We start from the raw sequence: 24,201 nt of genomic DNA, 5'->3' as shown, positions 1-24,201 counted from the left end.
CTCAAGTGCAATGATGGAAAAAATGGACAAAAAACAAAAAAAAAAAATCAACATTATATTTTGACTTTTTTTTTTCCAAAGTGCATAAAGTCCTGAGAGAGGAAGCTGCTTTCTCCTCTCCCTCCTCAGAAAACCATCAACGCTGCACCTTCTCAAGAACTTGCGGCGGAATGACTCGACACAGCCGTCAACATCTGGATCACTTTATTGCGTCACATCACGTCGTTGTTAAGTTCATCCTAGCAGTTAGTTGGCGGAGGCTAAAGTCAGGATTATCTACAGTACAAACACCAGAACGGAGCTTTGCAAACACAGATAAGCCACAAACGACACGACGGCGTCGCAGACAATCAGAATAAACTCCTTTTTTTTTTTTTTTTTTTTTCTTCAATGTACATGATAATCGCCTCAAACTTTACAAACCCCCATCCCTCCTACGTCCTTTAAAAACAGTCAAATCAGCAGAATGATTGTGAAGTTGATCTTCAACCGTGGAGATAAAACACCGAAAATTACAACAAGAAAATGACATTTAAAAAAAAAAAAAAAAAGGCGGAAAATGACAGTTTTTTAAAAAAAAATTATAATATGTCTGGAAGAAACAACAACTTAAGCGACAAAATAAATAAACAAATAAATTAAATTGAAAAAAACATCTAATAAAAGACTTTCACGAGTGGCATCGCACAGCAACAGGCGCCGCGGTTTAAAAAGAAGGTTTCCCAGTTAAAGGGCCGGCGGCTCTACGATTTGGCTCGACGGAGAAACTGGAGTTTGAGTAAAGCTGCTATTTTTTTTTTTTTTTTAATCTGGAGAATCGGATCGATCAAGCAAATCGCACTGTAGCGCATGGAACTTAAAAAAAACTCAAAGACAAGTATTTCCGGTGAGGCTTGACGTGTCTTCGTCTCCACGTCGGTTCAACTTGAAGTAAAAACTTCGGACGGATTCTTTTTTTTTTTTTTTTTTTTTTTTTTAAAGTAGAAATTCTGTATCGACTCGTGAGAAAACACAGCGAAACTGCGAACGAAGTACATTTGGGACCGTGAGTCTTCATCTACGTACGTCTTTTCTCCGACATAATGAAAACTGGTATTTTTTTTCAATGGCGAGAACTCGAGATCCGTGAGTCTGTTTGGGATTCCGACGGAAATGACGGACGTCATGCAACATGCTCGCGTCAGGGACGATTCCTTCCAACAATTTAACGACATTTATACGGATTCTAGTGAGAATCGTCTCGACTTTGTTGATTTTCTTTCTTTTTTTTTTTTTTAACATTATTGTGTCCCTGAAACGCTGACTCGGCAGGTTGACGCTCTAAAAGTACCGTCAAAGGAAAAGGTGCCGTGTTAGGAAATTTAAATTTTTTTTTTAAAAAGTGAAATGGAAACCAGAGCGACGGTTAACGTGACACGGCGGCGGCGGCGGATCAACCGCCGGAGGAGGGTAAGACTTGGATGAATGATTTAAAGAAGCATCGTTTGTCCTTTTCGTAAGACTTTGACACGACTGGGTAAGAAACTCTGTTGGTGTTAAAAAGCTCAAGTCCTCTTCTTTTTTTTTTTTTTTCTTCCCTTTTCACGTCCTTCTTCCTCGCCAGGCGGGAATGTTCTGTGCGGTTCCTCTCCTCACAAAAACATCAAGTAAAGAAACTCGACAAAACGGTGATTCTCGTTGCGGGCGAGCTCATCCACGTGGAGGAAAACTGTCCGTAGAAGTTCCTGCTTTCATTCGCTTCTTTTCACGTTTTTCTCCACTTTCCCCTCCTCAAGTCTGCGGGGAACCCGACGGCGTTCCGGAGCCTCTCCCGTCCAGCGTCGGAACGTTCCTCAAAGCCGCGGTAAAAACCACAGTTTTCCTTTTGTCGTCCTTCATAAAGGAAAAATAAAAAAAACAAAACAAAAAACAAAACCAGGTTTTTCTTCAGGAGGAGACGTCGACCCGCACAAAGTCTTTCTTCAAGGTCTGAATCCACGCCAGCCTCGGGGGTCATAGATCCGTCACCTTGTTCTCCACGGCGGCGGCGATCTGTTGGAGCCGGTAGCCCAGCTGCATCTTCTGCGCCGTGGCGTCGTCCTCCAGAGCCGTGATGATCTGGAAAAGAACAACACGGTTAGAAGTGAGCCTCCAGCTGGAAGCTCCTCGAAATGATCCACCGTCACGGTGATGTCACGGCCGATCTCCTCATGGAGCGTTCCCACCGGTTCCTCCTCGACTAGTACCCGGTACCCGGGCAGCCGGGGTTCCAGGCGAGCTCGAGGCCGATTCATACTCCATGAGAACAGTCATATTTAGCTCGTAGCATCGCCACTGTGTGAGCCCCGCGGCTCGTTAACATGTCGGGTTGCGGCTTTACGTGATGCACCTGAACGCATCACTCGGCTCCTGTAGTTAAAACCAACATGGCGGCTCAGACACAGACTCTCTCTTACGGCTGAAACAGTTCAGAGAAACGTATTTCTGAAAACATTCAAAGCGAGAAATAAGCTGTGCAGTTGAAAAGTTTAAACGCCGCTTCACAGACGCGTGGCCGCTGTGAGGGGGCGTGGCCTGTGAGTTCGACAGCTTCTCCTCGGAGTATGACCTCTCCTGCAGAATTATTTTTTTTTTTTCACTTTTCTTCTTGTTCTTGTGGTTCTTATGGGAGAATGTCGGGGAAGTCAAGGCGAGTAGAAAGTGTGATGTTGGGGGCGTGGCTTGACCGCGATGGAGTAAGCCGTGTTTAGCTTGAGCTCCCGTCGAGCCTCTACTAAAAGCAATATTTAATGAGTATTTTTATGTATACAGCAACTACAACTTTATTGATATAACTCCAAAGAAGGCTTCTTCACTGAGGACGGACAAATGGCGACTAATTTGCGGAAATACAAGTATTCTGGCCCAGCCAGCACGAGGCCAAGCAACTCCTCGGACCAGAGTGTTTCCAAGAGTCCAGGTGAGAAGACCCCACCCCCAGCGGATACCGGAGAGATGGAAATAGCGCGCTTAAAGTCGGAAATCCTTCTTTCACTTAAAGCGGATATTTCAGCGGTGATAAAGTCCGAACTGAAAAATGCCCTCGCTGAAGATTTTGATTTTCTTAAGAGCGAGCTGAAAGCAGTGAAAACGGAGATAATCAACAACACCGCTGCGCTGAAATCCGATATCGACCAAATGACGGCAAACATCAGAGAGGTTGAGGGGGGACTTTCAACATGGTCGGACGAAGTAGCCACTCTCCAGAATACAGTAAGTGATATGAAGATAGAGATGGCAAAACTTCAAGATAAGTGTGAGGATATGGAAGGGAGAATGAGGAGGTGCAATATACGAATCATCGGCATCCCGGAAACACCTGACTCCTGCGCCACAGCGACAGTGTCGAAGATGCTAACGGAGGTGCTGCAGCTGGACAAAGAGCCGCTCGTCGACCGCTCACACCGGACCCCGGGCCCGCGGAGGTCGGATGGAAAACCGCGCGCCATCGTTGCGAAACTCCACTACTACCAAGACTGCGCCGAGGTCCTGCGTCGCGCTCGCACGCGCGGGCCATTGCGTTTTAAAGGAGAACTGCTCACCATCTTCCCTGACTACACTCCGGGGGTGGCCAAGGCTCGGGCCGGGTTCACGGAGGTGAGAAAGCTCCTCCGCGACCGACAGGGAGTCCGTTACGGAATAATGTTTCCAGCCCGCCTCAAAATCACTTACAAAGGAGAAGCCGTGGAGTTTACGGATCCGAGCAAGGCTATGATGTATGTGAAGGCGAGCATAATTCCAGGTATGGAGGCTGGACAGTGCCTCTGAGATTGAAAATGTTTGAATGCCTGTTCTGACTTGCTTGTTCTGTGATGCCGAGTGAATCTCAAATCCTGAAACGTTATTTCACGCATGCATAACTTCTCATTTTTTTATTTTTCTCCAACAAAAAAAACTTAAGTTCATATTTACATTGGTATACTAATGTTTCTATGTAATTACAAGCTAGAGAACATCCTGATTAGCACGTCCATATATATCTCTAGTTTATTTCATGTTTATTATGGGTTGTAACAACTATGTTTGTTTAGTTGCTCAGTATTCTCTTTCATAATTATAACTGTGATACACTGTACAATATAGTACTACAGACTTTGTCATGTTGAATCTTGCTGTTCAAATCCTACTTGGAAGGCTTGGCGGGTGAAGCATTGAGCTTTCTAGTTCCCCAAGACAAGCACAATATGTGTGGATTTTTGTTCAAGGGATGTTGTAATCACCTTGTCCGTGTAGGTGAGGGGGGGTGGGAGTTAACTGGACCATTTTACAAACCGAAATTATACCATTGCACCTCTTTCTTTAAATATATTTGTAACTGTACTTTACAGTCCTTGGGTTTCATGTGTGATGCATATTTCCTTGCATACACACTATGGCCAACATGAGTAACTTAAGAGGATACAGCCGCCCTGTTAACTTTATAAGTTGGAACGTTAAATCCATGAATCATCCAGTAAAGAGGAAAAAAGTCCTTTCGCACCTAAAACAGCTGGATACAGACATAGCCTTTTTGCAGGAGACGCATATAAGCGCAGGGGACAGTACTCGGCTTCTTAGAGGATGGGCTGGTCAGGTGTACCAATCCAATTTCCACTCAAAGACTCGAGGTGTTGCTATTCTGATTAATAAAACTACTCAATTCACAGTATCAGATGTACAGAAAGATAGCTCTGGGCGATACATCATTGTTGTGGGAAAACTATACACACTTCCAGTTATTTTAGTATGCATCTATGCCCCAAACTGGGATGATCCCAAATTCTTTACAAACCTTTTCTCTCGCTTACCAGATATGACAACACACTACCTCATACTTGGTGGTGACACCAACTGTACACTTTCTTCCAATATGGATCGGAGTGTTTCTAGGAGGGCATCCCTGTCAAAATCGGCTCACTCTATTCAGCACTTCCTAAAAAACTATGGCGTGGCAGATGTCTGGCGATTTCGCAACCCCACTACCAGAGCATATTCCTTTTTTTCCTCTGTCCATAGGACATATTCACGTATCGACTACTTCTTTGTAGACAAAAGGATCCTTCATACTATAAAAAACTGCCAATATGGAGCCATAGTCATCTCTGATCACGGCCCAGTCATTATGAAAATGCAGATTCCGAATACACAAATCACATGTCGTCTGTGGCGACTTAACCCTTTACTTCTTTCAGACCAAGAGTTTACCACTTTTATATCAGCTGAAATTAAAATGTTTCTCAACATTAATCAAACACCAGGAATGTCACCCTCTATTGTATGGGAATCACTAAAGGCATATCTAAGGGGCCAAATAATCTCATACTGCGCAAATAAAAAAAGAGTAAACACTGAAAGTCTTAAAAAATTAACAGATGAAATATTGGAATTGGACACGCTGCACAGTCACTCCCCCACGGCAGACACTATCAAAAAACGTCTGTCACTTCAAACGGAGTTTAATATCTTATCTACGCGACAGGCTGAATATCTTCTTTCCAAAACCAAACATACACACTACGAACATGGGGAAAAGGCTGGGAGATCGCTTGCACATCAGCTACGCCAAAGAACTGCTAACCAAACCATCCCTGCAATTAATGATGAAAATGGTCTAAAACATACCGACAATGAAACAATTAATTCATGTTTTAAAAGTTTTTATCAATCATTATATACTCCAGATTCGTCTGCCAGCCCCTCTGCTTTAAATGACTTCTTTACAACCCTGAATATACCCCGTGTAGACCCAGTGCTGTCTACTGAATTAGAAAAAGATTTTTCAGCCACGGAGATAGCCTCAGCAATTAGTGCTATGCAAAGTAGTAAAGCCCCAGGGCCAGATGGCTTCCCAAATGAGTTTTATAAGCAATTCTCAAATCAGATCTCTCCGTTACTGCTATTGGTATTTGAAGAATGTTTTGTTAACAAGTCCCTACCACCAACCATGCGACAAGCAGTTATTTCTTTGCTACCTAAAACAGGAAAAAATCTTCTTGAGTGCAGTTCATATCGGCCTATTTCGTTGTTGAACACTGACACAAAAATCTTTGCCAAAATTCTGGCATGTCGCCTTGAAATGATTATTCCCTCTATTATTGCACCCGATCAAACGGGGTTCACAAAAAACCGATTTCCTTTTTACAACATTAGGAGATTATTTAACATTCTCTATGGTCCCACCCTGCGCGAACCCGATGATATTGAGGTAATTCTCTCACTTGACGCTGAAAAGGCGTTCGACCGGGTGGAGTGGGACTACCTTTTCAAGACTTTAGAAATTTTAAATTTGGGCCCTAAATTCGTATCCTGGGTTAAAATTCTATATACTCTACCAATGGCAGCCGTGCGCACGAATAACAATCTGTCCACCTACTTTGAGCTCAAACGAGGCACAAGGCAGGGATGCCCTCTGTCACCACTCTTATTCATTATTGCACTTGAGCCGCTTGCATTAGCCCTGAGACAGAACACTGCTATCAAGGGTATACATCGGGCAGGTTCAGAGCATAAAGTCTCACTTTATGCAGATGACATGTTATTGTTTATCACGAACCCTATATCAAGTTTTCCTAAACTATTAGCTTTACTCTCAAAATTTGGAAAAATATCGGGCTACAAAATAAACCTCCATAAAAGTGAACTTATGCCCATTACTAAAGTGGAAGAACAGCATTTTGTGTCAGTCCCCTTTAAAATAAGCCCCCAAAAGTTCAGATATTTAGGCATATGGGTTACTTCAGACTACAAAGATCTCTTTAAGGCCAATTACCAAACTCTGCTATTAAAGGTGAAGCAAGACCTCGAACGGTGGGACCATCTACCTCTCTCCCTCGGGGGCAGGATCAACACAATTAAGATGAATGTACTCCCTAAGTTTCTTTATTTATTTCAGTGTCTCCCCATCTTCCTGACAAAGTCTTTCTTCCACAACCTAAACAGCCAGATATCATCCTTCATATGGCATAAAAAACCACCAAGAATCAACATGAATATATTACAGAGGCCCCGCTCAACTGGAGGTATGGCACTTCCAAATTTTATGTACTACTACTGGGCTGCCAATATAAGAGCATTGTTATACTGGGTGAAGAATGATGGCATTGATGTCAATGACCCTGAATGGGCGGTGCTAGAGAAAACTTCCATTGGTTCTACTTCATCAGTAGCTTTATTATGTTCCAAGTTACCACTAAATCAGCCTATCTCATCCTTTACCTCAAATCCAGTTGTCATTCATTCACTCAAAATCTGGTATCAGTTTCGGCGGTCTTTTGACCTTATCGACCTTTCATGTTCAGCACCAATATTAAGAAACCATTTGTTTGCCCCATCAATGATGGATGAGGCATTTGATATTTGGTCAAGAAGAGGAATAAGAGCATTATCTAACCTCTACGTTGAGAACAGGTTTGCTTCATTTGAACAACTATCACAGAAATTTAATCTCCCCAAGTCCCATTTCTTCAGGTACCTACAAACCAGAGATTTTGTGGCCTCTAACTTTGCTCAATTTCCATTACGTCCACCTGAAACTCTACTGGAAGCAATTCTCAAATGTAAAGTCAACACAAAACAAATAATAAGTAGAATGTACATATTACTAAATACATCTAATGTGGATAATCTGGACTCTCTCCAACACAGATGGGAAAAAGATTTAAATGAAAAAATTCCAGAAGCAAAGTGGCAACAAATAATACAAAGAATTTACTCCTCCTCAATATGCCTTAGACATGCTGTGGTTCAATTTAAAATAGTCCACCGTCTTCACTGGACCAAAGAAAGACTAACTAGGTTTAATAAAGATATTGATCCTACATGTGACCGTTGCAAACAAGCTTCAGCCACATTACTACACATGTTCTGGCTATGCCCAAAGATGTACAGTTTTTGGCGGTCTATTTTTGAGACACTCTCTATAATATGTGGAACAACAGTAGATCCCTCTCCAATGATCTCACTGTTTGGTGTGGCCCCGGGGGCCACTCCTCTCCCTGGGCACTTCAGAAATATGATGGCCTTTTGCACCCTGCTCGCCAGGAGACTTATTCTATTTAAATGGAAGGATGCCCGGCCTCCTACATATGGCCAATGGATAAGGGAAGTCATGCGCCATATTCATTTAGAAAAAATTAGATATACCATTAGGGGGTCCACCAGAAAATTCTATATTACCTGGCAGCCATTTATCTCTTTTGTGGAAAACATGGCAGCTGCCAATATTGAAACATAACCCAAGTGACTATGTACCTGTTATTTTTAATTTTCCTTTTTGTTGTCAATATGTTTACAAATGTGCTTAGTAAGCTTGCAGATGGTCCAGTAACTGTGGGTGGGTGGGGTGGGGTGGGGTTATTGAGAAATTGATGTAAAAGTTCTGTGATTATATTGTTTATTGGTTGTATTTGAAAATAAAAAGACATTGTTCAAAAAAAAAAAAGAAAGTGTGATGTTGGCAGGCGGCAGGCCGCTGACTGGCCGGCGCGTCACAACACTGATGAGTCGGTTCTTTCACCCCGGAATCCTCTGAACACGACAGAAACGCTCACAGAGACGGATGTACAAAAATAAACCCAGTGGAGCAGCGACCAGGTGCAGATGTTTCTTTGTCTGGTGACCAGAGGATTCAGGAGCTCCACAGCAACACGCTACGAGCATCAGGAGGTCTCCGAGCCACGGGTACCACCGGTGTTTTGGATTAACTGGTTTCCCTGTTAACTGGTGACCGGCTTCTTCGAGCGTCCCCCTTTTCACAGAAAACCCGGCCAAAATCCGTCGCTGTCCTGGCGATCGCCGTTTACCCACACGTCCATTAAAGCTTAAAGTATGGGGGCATTAATGTAGGAAAACTATTTGTCAGTGCGTATGGAGAGTTTCTGTCTGTATTTCAATCCGTCTGTCCAAAGTCAGAGTTGCCAATGTGTAAAAGAATTTCTCAATGTGGACCTGAATCTGCAAACGTCGTCTGTCTGTAATTAGGTATTTAAATCTGTTCATCTGTATTACAATTTGTACGCAAAAAGATTTGTCAATATGTACAAAGATATTTGTGATTTCAAATGCTGAAAATACAGAAAAAAAAATTTATTTACACGTGACTTTTGCTACAGTTCTGCCATGATAGGATTCCAAGCTGTGAAGACTGGGTTTTGAGGCCCTGAGCACAGGCTCACAGGCTCCTTCGTTCTGGCAGTCTACCAACAGGTTGAGAAAAAAACTTTTCAACTACTGATATCTTTGCACGTAATGACAACTCTTTGTACTCTTTGAAATACAGACAAATCGTTTTGCTAGAATAATGTCCCCATATTAAAGTATCGTACCGTTTGTTTGTCTTATTTCAATGTCAGCTGCTGCTAACGGCTGGCGGCAGAAGTCACCAGTTAACACGGGCACCAGTGAAACCAAAACACCGCATTTTAATTTTCCACATTTTGTAATATTACTGAGAAATATATGAAAATATATACTATTTCATTTGTTATTTGAGCTGATATCCAATGCACGTTTGCTCCGCATCACGTCAGGCGTGATTACTTGTACATGACGGAGAAAAGCTCTGATGACTCCGCCCACGCCGCAGTGGTAGGATATTGTCATAGAAAACGACCGAGGCTGAGTAGGTACTAGTGGAAAATGGCTATAAATTATCTAAAAATAAAAATGTTTTTTTTTTTTTTTTTAAACATTGGAAAAACCTCCAAGAGACAAACAAGGCAAAAAAACTGACATAAAACAAGGTCAGACACTAAGTTGCTGTCAGTACTTGGTGAATATGTGGTATATTTTGATATATAGGTCGCTTCTAACCAGCCAGATAACTAAAAGAAAGAAAGAAGTGACTTATAGTCTGGAAAAGATGGTACTTTGATGAGCGTGTAAACATGTTGCTGTGTCGCCCTTTCACTTTTTACAGTAATTTTCCTTTCCTGCCTCAGGGATTTGTCTGCCCTCAGCTCAGACTTCCAGGTTCACGTTCGAATAATGTTCTGCTGTGTTTGAACTCACTGAGGTACTGAGTGTGATCAAGACATGAGCAGCTTATAAACCCAACCAGACAAGTATGAGCCTGTCAGTCTGCACCGAGGGCAAACAGAGTTCAAGTTACAGGCTGAAAGTAGCAAAATGAGAGGTCGGACTGAAATATTAAACATCGGCCGATGGACGGATATCGATTTTTTTGGAGCACAACCAGAGTGAGCGCGCCAAGAGCCCGCAGGCTGTCTGGGTAAAAAAAAAAGAGACGTGATACATATGAAGTGGTGAACAATGATCAGGAAGACAATTACGTTTAGGATTCAGAGAGAAAAGGCCTTTTGACAGTCGAGGTAAAAACACAAATCTCCATGAATACGATGAAGAGCATCACGAGCTGCTACCTCCACCTGGTCTCACTTCAAACGACACTTTCTGATCACATAAAGTAAAAAATGAAAAAATATTTAAAAGTAAAAGCTGATGTAAGCAAGACACTTTTGCTAATGACATTGATGTTATAAGGCAGGATTGTCTTGATCTGCTATCATTAAAAATTGGGGAAATTTCTGATGTTACAGGATGAAACTTAAAGTTTTTTTTTATTCTTTATTAAAAAATTTTTTTACAAAATATTAGTTATGAAAGCAGATCAGGAGCTTTGGAAATAAATTAAAGTTGTATGAGCAATAGCATTTATTTGTAAATAAAAAGCTTATTTCAGTATTTGAGTTGGTCAGTGTCACACTAACAATACATTCAACTCCAGAAATGTGTAGAATAAATAGTTTCAGAATTTTTTCTTGCTCATTTCTTAGAAATTTAAAGGCAAAGGTGATTTTATCTACTGTAGCTCTCTGGTGCCCCCTGGTGGAGACTTGATGAACTCTGAAAAAACACTGATTTATAGTGATAATCTGTCAGTGTTCACTCAGATTTAGTGATTTGGGCTTTGGAATAAATCTCAGCAAAACCAAGCAGCCACGCCTGTGAGGAACTCACCTGATCGTAGTATTTGTTGATGTACTTGTACAGCTCATGTAAAGCCACCAGGCAGTTGACCTCCGCCGCGTAATTCTGTGCGGGAAGGAGATTAAAAATAGAGAGACGTCAGCGGGTGGAAGCTGTTGAAAACCGCACCGGCTGTCGTTCATATTTAATTCTCGGCTCTTGTCATGCAGCCGCCCGGATGGAAAAACTTCGAGGGCCTGAAATGATTCATGTGTTCTTGCTTCTGCCTGAGAAAATAAAATAAATTAAAGAAAATAACGTTATTGGTGCTAAAAGTGAAAAACGTACACGGGAGAGTTCAGCCAGAGCCGAGTTCATCTCCTGGTCGCTGGCCGAGATGGTCTGACGGATGTCTGCGTAGTACCTGGAGGACAGAAAAACACAGAGGAAAGGTTCAAAATGAAGAATTGATTGATTTATATCAATATTTTCACAAATCTACAGTAATTGCATAAAGCAGGGTGATTGTAAAATGTGATTATTGAATATTAGAGACGGGGTAGGATTAAATAGGTTTTCTCTTGTTGAGCTAGATATATGTGTTAAATGTGTATTTGTATGTGTAAAATGATATGGGTTTAGAAATGTGTGTGTACATTGGATGTAGATTTTATTTTGTGTAGATCTATAAAATCTAGATTTAATCAGATATGTATTTAGAAAGGGTTTTATGGATATAACAACAACAATAACAATAATAATAATAATAATAATAATAGTTTTTTTTATGCACTTTACATTCAAGCAATCTGAAAGTGCTACGAAGTAAAAAAGATTAAAGATTATTCACACACATTCTAAGAAGTTCCCTCTGGGATTATTAAAGTATTTCTTTGCATGTTGTTTCAGAACATGGTTAACAAATAATAAAAATAAATTCAATCGATGGTAAAAAAATAAATTACAAAATAAAACTTGGAATTGTTTTACCTTTCGAGCCATTTCTAGTAGTTTTAGCCGCAGATATATTTATAGTAGAATTAAAGTTTGAATATTTCCATTACTAGTTTGAATTTGTTCCTGATTGTGGAAAATGTCAGCGGGCGGATATATTTAGTCAAAGTATTTATTAATAGAAACCTCTGGTGTGAGAAAATATATGTAGAAAAACCAAAACTTTACTATCGCTGATGAAAAAACCCCAAGAAGAGCGTCCCGGCGATGCTTCCATACATCAGCAGTGTAAAGTGCAGCAGTCTGCTCTCAGCCCAGCCAGGCATGGACGCCTCGCAGGCTTTGTCTACCGTCTGTCTGGAGCTGACAGATTGTCCCCCCCCCCCCCCCCCCCCCCCCCCTCCCCTCTCGTTTTCTCTCCACAGACCATTTCTCATGCCCGGGGTCAGTGGGGCGACTGGCTGCCATATTCCTACCTCTCCACCATCTGCTTGTAGCGCGGGATGTCTCTGGCGTACAGCAACTTGTTGATGGGAGAGTCCTGGGCGAGGAAGAAACGAGGCGTGAGCGTCACAGGGAAGGAATCTGGTTCATCCAACAATTCGTCCAACCAGGAGTTCGGCACATGCACTGGGAGCTCGGTGGGGTTACTGTGTTCACGCTCGCTCACCCGTCCCAGTTTGTGGTCGGCGATGGTGCAGGAGTCCATGAAGGTCTGGGCGATGACGGACAGCACGGCGTCCACGTGGTCCGAGGTCTGCACGTCGAAGATGAACTGCGGGTTCTTCAGGATGTTGATCCAGAACCGCAGCGGCAAACTGTGTCAGACGGGGAGAGATCCGGTCATTCATCCGTCCTCCAACCCGCCGTGTCGAACTTAAAGAGTCGCACGGGGCTGCAGCTGATGCCGGCTGATGACGGGAGACGTCACAGGAACTCCTCCAGACAGACACGTTTGCGTCTCATCGGGAGGAGACCTGCCGGCAACAAACTGGAAAAACGTCCCAACAGGCTGCCGACCGTCACTAAATTAAAGCTCAAGGCTGAAAACACAAACATTTCTTCCTAATCTGGTTCAGGGAGCTTCCTGATGCCGATCACATACAGAGTAATACCACAGATGACCACTAGGGGGCAGAGTTGTACAGTGACGCTCATGTGCACAAAGGAAACAAAAAAGAAAATAAAGAAATAAAGATCCGTCGAGGGACAAACGTGAGACAATGTGTTGTTTGAATCTTGAAGCAGTGTGTGTGTGTGTGTGTGTGTGTGTGTGTGTGTGTGTGTGTGTGTGTGTGTGTGTGTGTGTGTGTGTGTGTGTGTGTGTGTGTGTGTGTGTGTGTGGAGAAAAACAAATGAACGATGTTGCTTCGCCTGGACTTTTGTCTCCTTCCAAACCTGGAGGAATTTTAAGACCTGTTGAGGACTTGTAGGACCTGCAGGACCTGTAGGGGGGGGGAAGGGGGGGGGGTCACCTGTTGGTCTTCCAGATGTGGATGGTCTCGGGGTCGGTGATGCTGTGCTGCAGCGCCTGCTCGTCCAGCAGGTCGAAGAAATACTTGACGGCCAGCGGGACGGGCCGGCTGGTGCTGAGGATGGCCGTGAAGAGGTCGTCCACAAACTTCTGTAGCGTGCCCTGAGGGACAGAACCAGAGCAGACCAGACCAGACCAGACCGTCTCACTCAGTGGGAGGTAGTAACCCCTGAGGGGGGGGGGAGGGGGAATCTGAGGAAGTACCCTTTGAGGGGGGGCGGTCTGAGGTAGTACCCTCTGAGGGGGGGGAGGGGGAATCTGAGGAAGTACCCTTTGAGGGGGGGCGGTCTGAGGTAGTACCCCGAGGGGGAGGCAGTCAGATTTTCTCTCAACCTCAATACGTTTTTTCCTCTAACTAATATTTAATTTTCCAAAATAAGTTGAGAATGTGTAATTTTTCTTGAAGAACAATATTTATTGTAATTATTCATTTGTAAATAGTTGATCCAGTTTTTATTGTGCGTATTTGTCTACCTATAACATTTTATTTTATTTTGTTACTAAAGTAGGAGGAGCTTCAATATTTATCACAAATAAATGGAAAAACACAAAGAAATAAATAAAATGATAGAAAAAAATGATTGCCCTGAAAATTATTATTATGATTATGATTATGATTATTATTATTATTATTATTATTATTATTATTATTATATGAAATATGCTTGTTAATTTTACCAATTTCATGTCAATTTTAATTTATATTATGTATTTATTTATTGAACTATTTCCCCCAACACTAATAATTCTTACTTTAGTCGAAGTGGGAGCTGAAACATTTGGAGAAAAAGTAAAAATAAATAAGAATAATAATTTTAATAAAACTTTTCAAAATTTAAGAAAAGTATTTTAAAATGCAAAGAAATTCTTTGTTATTTTATAATGAGACACATCACTATTAGAGTATTTTTTCTGTACTATTAATTTTATCATATGCTTACTTAGATGTTATCTTACAAAGGTTTTTTTTTCACTTTTAATTCTTATTCAATTAAATAATTCTCCACCACCACAATTAAAAGGTATGTGAAGGTGATGCACAGTAAAAGAAAACATTTTCATATCTTAACAGCAACATATTTCAGAGGAAGAGGATCAGAAAGTGCAAATTAAAGATTTATTTTAACAAACCAGTATATAATCTATTGACTTCATAAAGTCATTGAATGTGGTTTTATAACCCACCGTCTGAATTATTTCACATTAATTATCAGTACAACTCCTCACAACACATTTTTGGAGGGATGTGACCTGTAGTCCAGGTGCTACGGTATGAAAACGGTGTGTTCACCTTCATGGAGAGCAGGCGTGTGAGGTAGATCTCCGGGATGGCCTTGGCCCTCTCGCCCCCTCGCTCCCTCACGCTGCCCCTCCGGTGTTTGGGCAGCTCCGACTCCTCGCTGGCTTTCACCAGGTGCCACAGCCGCACGCCTCCTTCGTCCCCGTCGTCCAGCATGGGGGTCTCTGTGGGGAGGGGGCGGAGTTTAACGGGCCCGCGTCTGCTCGGGACGTGTCAGTCTCTACAAAGTACTCTCAACTTTATTAACATGATCGCCGCTGAATATCATCCAAACACTGACCTCTGCTGGCTGTTCAGGCTCAGTGCAGTGCGTGTGTGTGTGTGTGCGTGCGTGCGTGCGTGCGTGTGTAAACGGATTCTTATTTAACATCACATGATCTATATCAGAACTGGTTTGAGAGAAATGAGGCTGTGAGTCTTAATTCAGGGCAAACTAAGCCCTTAAACATCTTATAAAAAAACACACTGGGAGGACTTAAAGGTCCCAATCGAAGCACAAATCAGAAATATCGTTGGACGCGTCTCCTCGTCGGTACTGAACAGAGACTCACTCTCTCCAGGCATGTAGTCGTGGCTGTCATGGAGATGGTGCTTGTTGTTTCGCGGGACGAGGGCCACCGTCGCTCCGTCAGGCACCTGAAAGCACACCGTGAACCTTACTGGAGCTGTTCTGTGTGTGTGTGTGTGTGTGTGTGTGTGTGTGTGTGTGTGTGTGTGTGTGTGTGTGTGTGTGTGTGTGTGTGTGTGTGTGTGTGACCTGCTCTCACCTTGTAGTGCTGCAACGTGTTGAGGCGTTTCCACGAGCCCTGAACCACGGACGTCAGGTCCTCGTCCGAGAGGATCAGGTGACCTGCCACGCCTGCACGCCACTCTGAGGGGAAATATTAACCCACGCACACAGCCGAGAGGACGTTTCAAACCAAAGTGTTGGAAAAACCCCTTTACCCTGTTTAAAGTCGTCCTGTTGGAGACTAAAAGTCTTAAAGACACTCACTCAAATACTTTTTTACACTCCAGCAGTAAAACCTTCCCACAAATTCATTAATAAATTAATTCTTAAATAAATATCTTTAATAAATCATCATCGTAAATAGTCATTTAGTTTGTAAATAACCCACTGAGAGGAAATTACACTCAAAAATATGCTAATTAGGAAGAACAATGCATGTAGAGAGAGTATGAAGCCATTGAATCCATGTCGTCTGTAGTTTAATATTTGTCTCTGGTACTTTACAGTACTCTCCCTGACAGTCAATAAACAACATTTTAATTTTATTTAATTTTTGCACGACAATTGATGAAAAAAAACAACTATGTGATTCTGTTCCTGTTGTGTTCATCTCAACATAAATAGGTGCAAACAGCCACATGATTCCAGTTCAACGCAGGAAAATGGTACAAAATGTTATTATTTGATATTATTATACTATATATTATACATTACTATACACGATTAACATTGTGAAATAAATGTACACATTTCTTAAATACTTTTTTTTTAAAACAAACAACTAAATATATACACGAATGAACATTTTTCTAAAGTAATAAATATCTGGAACGTTTGGTTTCAGTGTGATTTGTAATCATTTCCTGGTCTGATGTCAACCGGACAGATTTTTGCTTGAAGAGTGATCGTTAATAATAAAAACATTTAAACGTGAGATTGAACTTAATCTCGTTATTGGTTAAAATCAGTCAGTAAGAAAATCATTTTTGGGGTTAGTCTTGTTGAAGTATGGGATGATTTGAATCTAATTAGTTTGACTTTTGAAGGTTTCTTTCGGTTTCATTCGAGAAAGCGAGAACAAAATATGAACAAATTAATTAACACTAATCTATTTCCGCCGTATTGAGAAGTGTGATACATTGGTTGCTAGATTTTTTTATAAAAAGGCTGAATCTTGTAATCCAGTCAAATGGTTAGAAACTCACCAGGTTAGGTCAGAGAGCCTCATCTGCCCACTAATGTAACTTCTCAGTAAACAATCTGTAACTTTTACTATTATTCGTTCTTTTACATTGACTGGATTTATTACAAGACTAAACCACGTTTAACTGATGTTCATGGTTTAAATGACAAATGATAATTAAACTACAGTCAGTTCATTGATAAAAACGCACCGAGGAGAAGAGAGTCGATGTGCGGCCTCTGCGAATACGACGTCCCCTTCCAGGTTTGTTCCAGAAGCTTCTCCTTCACCTGCGTGATGGTGTCACAGTCCAGCACTTTGGCGGGAACCGTCTGCGTCGCCGTGACGCCGCCGCCGCCTCCGTTCGTTGTCGCCAGCGTCGCCACATTCAGAGTCTGCACAGAGGAAACGAGGCTCATCAGCCTCTTTTCCCGACTGACTATGCTGGGGCAGCTATTACCCCTCATGATGTCATAAAGGGAAACTCTCTGAATCGCCTGTATGAGCACACATTCAATAGGAAGTGGAGCAAACAAGTGAGGGAGACGACTTTCTTCACTTCTGGAGCCTCATACGCAGGCTATCAGGGCACATTACTGTTAGAAAACCATTATAAAGTCAATTTTGCATAATATTGGACCTTTAATATGAATCTTGACAAATTAGTTTATTTTTTTAACGTCCAAATTGTCCCACCCATCAACTTCGTTTGGCCCAATAAACTACAATTTTTGGTAACTTGGTGGTATTTTAGTCCATTTTGAAGGCATAATTTGTGTATTTAAACATGTTTATTTCTCTTTTAATGAGTCAGAAAAGTTTAAACAGAAGTAAAAAAAAAACAAGAATTCTTAAGCGAACCTCCTGTGATTGAATTTCAATGTGGCTGATGATGGCGATAATGATTAAAGTATCGCAATAACTACAAACGCTTAAATAGAGGATGCTCTTCCAGATAACAGTGCTCTTTCTCTCGGCCCTCGTCGGTTACATCTTCATAGCTTTCTATGAAGATGTTTGAGAAGTTAAGTTGTTTGTTGTTGTTGGTTATTTTTCGTAAGTTTTTGTGCCTTCGATTTCTCCCCCGTGACCTCCACCGAAGAAATGATTGAAGCTGTCAAGCGATTAAGAATTTCTTTAGAATCTAGAGAATAGATCATAGAATCATAGAATCTTTAGAATTCTGTGGTTTGGATGAGCTCAATGCATGGAAACATGATTAATCGCTTTTTTTTTTCTATATTTGGATATCCCATAGTGACATTTACAATACCTTGTGCAGCCTTAATGTAGGAAATCAAGAGAAATTACCCACTTTCTTTTCATATTGAAACCTTCGCAGAGTATAAAAACATAATCTATTGATTTTACGTGTATATTGTAGCATATTGAGCCGCCATAATTATACATGTATAAATAAAGTAATAATAAATAAAAAAGAATGCACTTTGTATTGTACTCGCACTGTTCAGTCGCTTCAATATCTGACAAATCCACAGATTAATAAAGAAAAAAAGTAATAAAAAATGTTGGAAAATGGTGATAGAATCTGCATTTCCAGGATGTCTGATGAGGAGGTGTGTTTCCTGACCAGAGTGCGGTACTCCACGTCCTCTCGCAGCAGCCGGTTGTCGTTCAGCGTGTACTTGGCTTTCCCCGTCACGGCGTCCACAGGTCCTTTATCCACCTGGTGCTTTATGGCTCTGAACAGCATGTAGAAGGACTCGCCCGCAGACTCCTGACACATTCAAAGTTCAGGGTAACTTAGAAAAAAACAGGCACTCGCAGGGTATTTTTTCACAACTCTCGAGCCAGAAAATCTAAGAAAATCTACTGAATCTCTTCACAGGAGGGTTAAAATGTCAAAGAACGTTGTTTAATAAATGCGTTTGTGCTGAAGAGTGACCAAATGTTAGGTTTTGCTTTCATAAATCGTCATTCCACCTCCTGTTTTTATAGTCAGAACAGCGAGAGCGGACTTTTTCATTTAAACACACAACAGTTCCAGGTTTTATGGAATTAAAAGAAACATAAGAAGTGATTCTGCTTCCCACCACTAGAGAGCAGTGCTGTATACTCTATCTATCCATCCATCCATCCATTTTTTTTTTCTTTCCCAGGATTGACTCATTTTATTGAGTATGATCAGTTCTCAGTCACAAAAACAGTCTGAGCTTAAATCCAAATATGGTGATAATAATAATAAAGCTATCAAAGTAAAACCTGTGTGAACTTCTGATGCAGCTGTGAGTGAAATGTTGTTTCTACAAACCCTCAGAAAGGTGAAGAGACAGATCGACATCCAGTTAGTCAGAAGCTTCTCCACCACCGACTCTGTTCTGGAGACAAAATAAAAAAACGTGTCAGTTTTATAATGCGTGTCTCCGTCTGGACCCAGGACGATCGGGACGGGGGGGGCTCACCTGCGCAGCATGAGTTTTGGGTTCTTGGCCACGTACTGCTCCACCAGGTCGTTGAGGAGCGTCTTCAGGATGTCGGTGAAGTACTCCAGCTTGCCATGCAGCGCCACGGTGAGCAGAGAGGCCACATAGGCCCGGTCCCGGGGGGAGAAGGTCCGCTGGACCTCCAGCGTGTGGATGAACTGGAGACACAACAACAAGGAGCAGTCAAGAGAACACGCCGTCTCGTTTTGCTCGGGGCCTCCGGGAACCAGCGTCCGTACGGCGGACCGACCTTGGTGAGGAAGAGTTTGCTGTTGAGCAGGTTGGACAGCTGCACCAGGCCTTGCTCCACCGTCTGCCTCCGGCTCTCCGGGACGTCGAGGTCTCGTCTCAGCGGCGACTCCTGATGGCCCGGGAAGAAAATCCGCTCTGCGTACGCCCGATAATCCAGGAAAGGAATCCCTGAACCCACCAGGTCGCTGGACATGTCCATCATCTCCGTCATCAGGTCTGAGGAGCAGATGAAAGCTGCGGTTTCACTGTGTTCAGGGTGAATCACGGTGGAAACAGGAAGTGGACTTGTACCTGTGAACTCCTTCTTACAGCGGTCCCTCACGCTGGTCTCCAGGTTCTCCAGCTGGATCTGAACCTTCTTATAGTCCCTCATGGCCTGTTTGCTCTTCCTCCTGACGGGAGCACATTCACACACATTCATCTACAGAACCGACCAATCAAAAGATAATCATGGCGGTGAGGAGAATTCACCTGTATATGAGGACAATGATGAGCACGATGAGAGCCAGGATGGAGGCCCCCACCCCGACTCCCACCTGAGCCTCCAGAGGAAAGGTGGACTGAGCCTGGCTGTCGTACTGAACTCTGCCCAGCGAGAAGTTCAAGTTCCCCATTTTCACCTGGGAACCAAAGTCACACACACAATAATAAGAAACCAGCCATTTCCTGATTTAAAAGCAAACAAACAGCAGAAAACAATCCAGTGATCCTCACAGTGTTTCTTCATACCGAATTCATCAAATTAACAACTAAATAGCAGAATGTATGTAGCGTAGCTTTCAACCATACATTTAATGCCACACACACAAACTGATCAAACACAAATGCAGAGACTTTACGAGAATATAAAGTTGTGTCGTATCAATTTTTAACAGAAGCCAAGAAAGTTTCAAAAGGTTTAGAAAGAAAAAAGAAAAAGATTTTACTAGTTAAAGCCAATAAAAAAAATAACTACTCATCCAAGAAACTAACTGATGAATTAGCTTGGTGTAAACACTGTGCCTGCAGCGGTGTTATTGTAGCGCTGCATGAGCTCGGCGGGTGCCAACAGAGGAAGATGCTCTAAAACTAGAAAAATCAGTTCATTCAATGCTGCGAAAGCATCAAAGGTGCTGTGGGTGAAAACACACTCAACTCCAAAAAACGGTTAGAACTCCAGAAAACATTAAGAACTCCAGAAAACGGTGAGAACTCTAGAAAACACTCCGAACTCCAGAGAACACTATAAACTCCAGAAAACAGTCTGAACTCCAGAAAACGGTGAGAACTCTAGAAAACACTCCGAACTCCAGAGAACACTATAAACTCCAGAAAACACTCCGAACTCCAGAGAACACTATAAACTCCAGAAAACACTCCGAACTCCAGAGAACACTATAAACTCCAGAAAACACTCCGAACTCCAGAGAACACACTCAACTCCAGAAAACAGTCCGAACTCCAGAGAACACTATGAACTCCAGAAAACAGTCTGAACTCCAGAAAACAGTCCGAACTCCAGAGAACACTATGAACTCCAGAAAACACTATGAACTCCAGAAAACACTATGAACTCCAGAGAACAATATGAACTCCAGAGAACACTCTAAACTCCAGAGAACACTATGAACTCCAGAAAACACACTAAACTTAAAGAAACTGTCTAAACTCCAGGAAACAAACTGAACTCCAGAGACTCGGTAAACTCCGGTTAATCTCCTTGAAGTTCATAAAACCCATTAAACTCTGGAGAAGCCAGAAAACCATCTGAACTGTGGAGAAGACCCTGAACTCTAGAAAACTCCCAGAGGTGAGTGACTCACGGTGAACTCCGGCAGACTGTCCACGCCGTCCGGCTTCTTGCCGCCCGTCACCGGAGGCTGCTGCGCCGGCGGCTCGCAGTACAGATGGTTGTGCGTCAGCGTCTTCACCAAACACAGGCCGTCCCCGATCCGAGCCTCCACTTCCTGTTTGTAGATGGCCAGGTCCAAGTTCTCCCCCTTGCAGTGGACGACAGAAGACATGAGACGAGCTAGCGGCTCTCTGCAGACGTGCAGATCTCCCATCATGCACTGCAGCTGCCTCGACCAGCAGGTTCAGTTTTATCCTCTGAACACTGGACGCCAACAAAAAAGACCCTGCAGTATAATTAACCCCCCAAAAAATGACACAGAACCTTGTGCCAACTGTTACTCGAGTAAAAGCAGAGTAGGCATTCAAAAACATTACTTGTAAGAGTAATAAAGTACATGGATTAAAACATATTCAAGTAGTGAGTAACTTCTGAGGAACCTTGTCATTTAATGAGGGCGCGCTCATGTTGATACAGTGAAACAATCAAACTTTCACAAGAATCTGCTTAAAAAACATTTTCTTTTTTAAAATACTATTTCTAATTGTTATAAATTTATATTTTACTTATAATTTTTATTAAAATAATTTTAAAATAATTTTTCTCTGCCAGGTATGAATTTAAACATTAAACAAGGCACCATATTATAAATGTTCAGCATCTTTAAATATGTGATTTTACAGTGTTTACGTCCAGTACGACAGTGACCACCACATTGTTTGAACTCTGCTGGGGAAACATTATTATAGTCTTTTCTGGACTTTTGTATGCAAGATATTTGGATTTTTTTATTTTTTTTTTTTAAATCTATCAGTGTTTTAATATGTTGTGTTTGTATCATTATTTGTGGAGGAGAGTTATTCTAGACACAGAGTATAAAAAATATCGAGTATACTGTATACTTGTTTTTGTAAGACGGCCATTAATCTCAGTGTTCTTTCTCATTTTAAATTGTTGAACAGCTCATGGAAACAATTCATCATATCTATATTGTGCAGGTCTTATCCAGAACAGCTCATGAGAGTGAATGAAGGTTAAAAGTTCCAGCCTGTGGGCTTGATGGGGGCTCACAGACCTCCACGGAGATGATGCTGCCCGGTTTGTGGTGGTACGGCTTGCTGGGGTCGTTCTGGTTCAGCGGGTAAAGCTTGGGGTTGAGCTCGTAGCTGAAGGCTTCGTTTCCCACGGAGCTGAAGTCAAAGTGAAGGCTGTCCAACAGGAAGTGAACTCTGACCCGCGCCCGGCGGGCCTCCTGGCCCACCGCCGGGGTGGGGCACAAGATGAGGGAGGAGCTGTTGACGATGCAGCGGGACTCGTACTAGGGCGGAGGAGGAGAAGGGGGGGGGAGTTATACAGGAAGGCCAGGATAAAAAGGAGTGGATGGAGGAGCGGAGGAACATGAAGCCACCTGCTTGACGTGGCACAGCGTCCCCTCGGGGCACTCCGCCTCGGGAACGATCCTCCTCCACCTCCGCAGGAGGCCCCGCCTCCTCTGGGGGGACGGGGCATCTGCGAGGAGACCCCGCCTCCTCCGGGGGGGCAGGGTATCCGGGGGGCTGAGGGTCACCCTCATCTTGGGCTCTTGGACCACGTCGAGGTTGTGACCGGACACTCGGATGATTCTGCCTCCGCTGTGGGGGTGGAGAGAAAGATTCACGCTGCTGAAGGTTTACACTGATAACAATGGATGTAAACGTGACCCGGATCCACTGAGGGAAGAACAATTTCTATTTTCCTTTCATGAATCTAAACTATCTGGTGTGTTCCAAATCAATAGGAAGAGTTTTTCTAAGTAATCTTCACACCTATTCTATTCCTTGGCTTGTAACCCGACTCTGCCCATTTTATTTGCTGCCATGTTATTGTATCTTATCGTTTTTTGTACTGATCGCACCTCATTTCTTTAATTCTTTGTGTCTATTTATGTACAGCTCTTTGGCTCAACTGTGGTTGTTTTTGAAGCGCTATATGAAGATGAGTTAAGTAAAGTAAAAAGTATATAATGTAATTTAGTTTAGTTAATTTTTCTTCACCAAAAACAGGTGTGAGGTTAAATAGCGACTCCAAAGTGTCTCTGTAACTATGTGATAAACTGGTGACCTGTCCAGACGCACCAATCTGCCTCACGTCTCCAAACTTTTCATTTTTGTGGATCCAAGTTTGGCTTTTGTCTCCTTTAATGGAATCATAACACAAGCAAATGGAATTGAGTGTATTATTGTGGAAGCATGCAGCTTGTGAAACACGCTACACATTCGTTTCTCTAAACTACAACGCGTAATTACATTTAATATCCCAGAAAATCTCACGTTTTGATCCCTGATGGAGACGATGCATTTGACATACATTCATTTTCTTCACCCTTAACTTCAGCCTGACTCATCGTCACCTCATAATTTACTTTTCTACAGTAACATTCCAAAGAAAGTACCTGAGGAAGCTTTTGGAGGGCGCCGCCTTTGTGATGTTTGGATTGGGGGTGTAATGATAGAGCGAACCCTGCAGGTGGCGCTCTGCTCCTCCAAACCTCACAGTGATGCTGTGCTCTCCGGTCCTGTTGCTGCCTCTGGTCAGGCAGATGATCTGGTCCTCCTGGATGTTCAGCCTGAACACACACACACACACACACACACACACACACACACACACACACACACACACACACACACACACACACACACACACACACACACACACACACACACACACACACACACACACACACACACACACACACACACACTTTACTGTCATTTCTTCTTCAAGAGCACTGCCACATGCACAAACTAAGATTCTGGATCAAATTATAAACAGTAAAAATAGATCTAATCTTTAACGTCATTGCAACCTCATGTTTTCATGTGTGTGCGTGATAAAGGCTGTTGAGCAACAATAACTGATCTGATTCAGACAAACTGAGGAGCATCAAGACAGAAAAAAACTCATCATATGAATAAATTAATCATTTAAGATTTTTGCATTGAAATGCTGAAAATTTTTAAGTATTTCAAAGTATTAAGTATACAAACACAAATTGAATTGTTCCTGGA

General features: G+C 42.4%; 1 protein-coding gene across 1 annotated transcript in view; it reads right to left on the bottom strand.

Moving 5' to 3' along the window:
• Positions 1 to 188: 188 nt before the first annotated feature.
• Positions 189 to 24,201, bottom strand: part of LOC308113696 (plexin-B1-like) — a gene marked incomplete at its 5' end in the record, with an annotated part of 49,304 nt that continues 25,291 nt past the window's right edge. Inside the window, 20 exons of the mRNA XM_080470126.1 lie at positions 189 to 2,097; positions 10,975 to 11,049; positions 11,272 to 11,347; positions 12,354 to 12,418; positions 12,548 to 12,695; positions 13,353 to 13,513; positions 14,703 to 14,875; positions 15,263 to 15,347; positions 15,479 to 15,582; positions 16,836 to 17,019; positions 18,216 to 18,362; positions 18,897 to 18,963; positions 19,048 to 19,226; positions 19,319 to 19,536; positions 19,612 to 19,712; positions 19,792 to 19,940; positions 21,123 to 21,299; positions 22,227 to 22,469; positions 22,560 to 22,782; positions 23,583 to 23,756. Of these exons, the coding sequence (XP_080326252.1) occupies positions 1,993 to 2,097; positions 10,975 to 11,049; positions 11,272 to 11,347; positions 12,354 to 12,418; positions 12,548 to 12,695; positions 13,353 to 13,513; positions 14,703 to 14,875; positions 15,263 to 15,347; positions 15,479 to 15,582; positions 16,836 to 17,019; positions 18,216 to 18,362; positions 18,897 to 18,963; positions 19,048 to 19,226; positions 19,319 to 19,536; positions 19,612 to 19,712; positions 19,792 to 19,940; positions 21,123 to 21,299; positions 22,227 to 22,469; positions 22,560 to 22,782; positions 23,583 to 23,756 (2,854 nt within the window). The 3' untranslated portion in view covers positions 189 to 1,992. The remainder of the gene's footprint in view (positions 2,098 to 10,974; positions 11,050 to 11,271; positions 11,348 to 12,353; positions 12,419 to 12,547; positions 12,696 to 13,352; positions 13,514 to 14,702; positions 14,876 to 15,262; positions 15,348 to 15,478; positions 15,583 to 16,835; positions 17,020 to 18,215; positions 18,363 to 18,896; positions 18,964 to 19,047; positions 19,227 to 19,318; positions 19,537 to 19,611; positions 19,713 to 19,791; positions 19,941 to 21,122; positions 21,300 to 22,226; positions 22,470 to 22,559; positions 22,783 to 23,582; positions 23,757 to 24,201) is intronic.

The sequence above is a fragment of the Lipophrys pholis genome, assembly GCF_963383615.2.
Source record: "Lipophrys pholis genome assembly, chromosome: 8".
Taxonomy (NCBI): Eukaryota; Metazoa; Chordata; class Actinopteri; order Blenniiformes; family Blenniidae; genus Lipophrys; species Lipophrys pholis.
The sequence above is the reverse complement of the archived record's forward strand: the minus strand, read 5'-3'. Positions and strand labels throughout refer to the sequence as shown.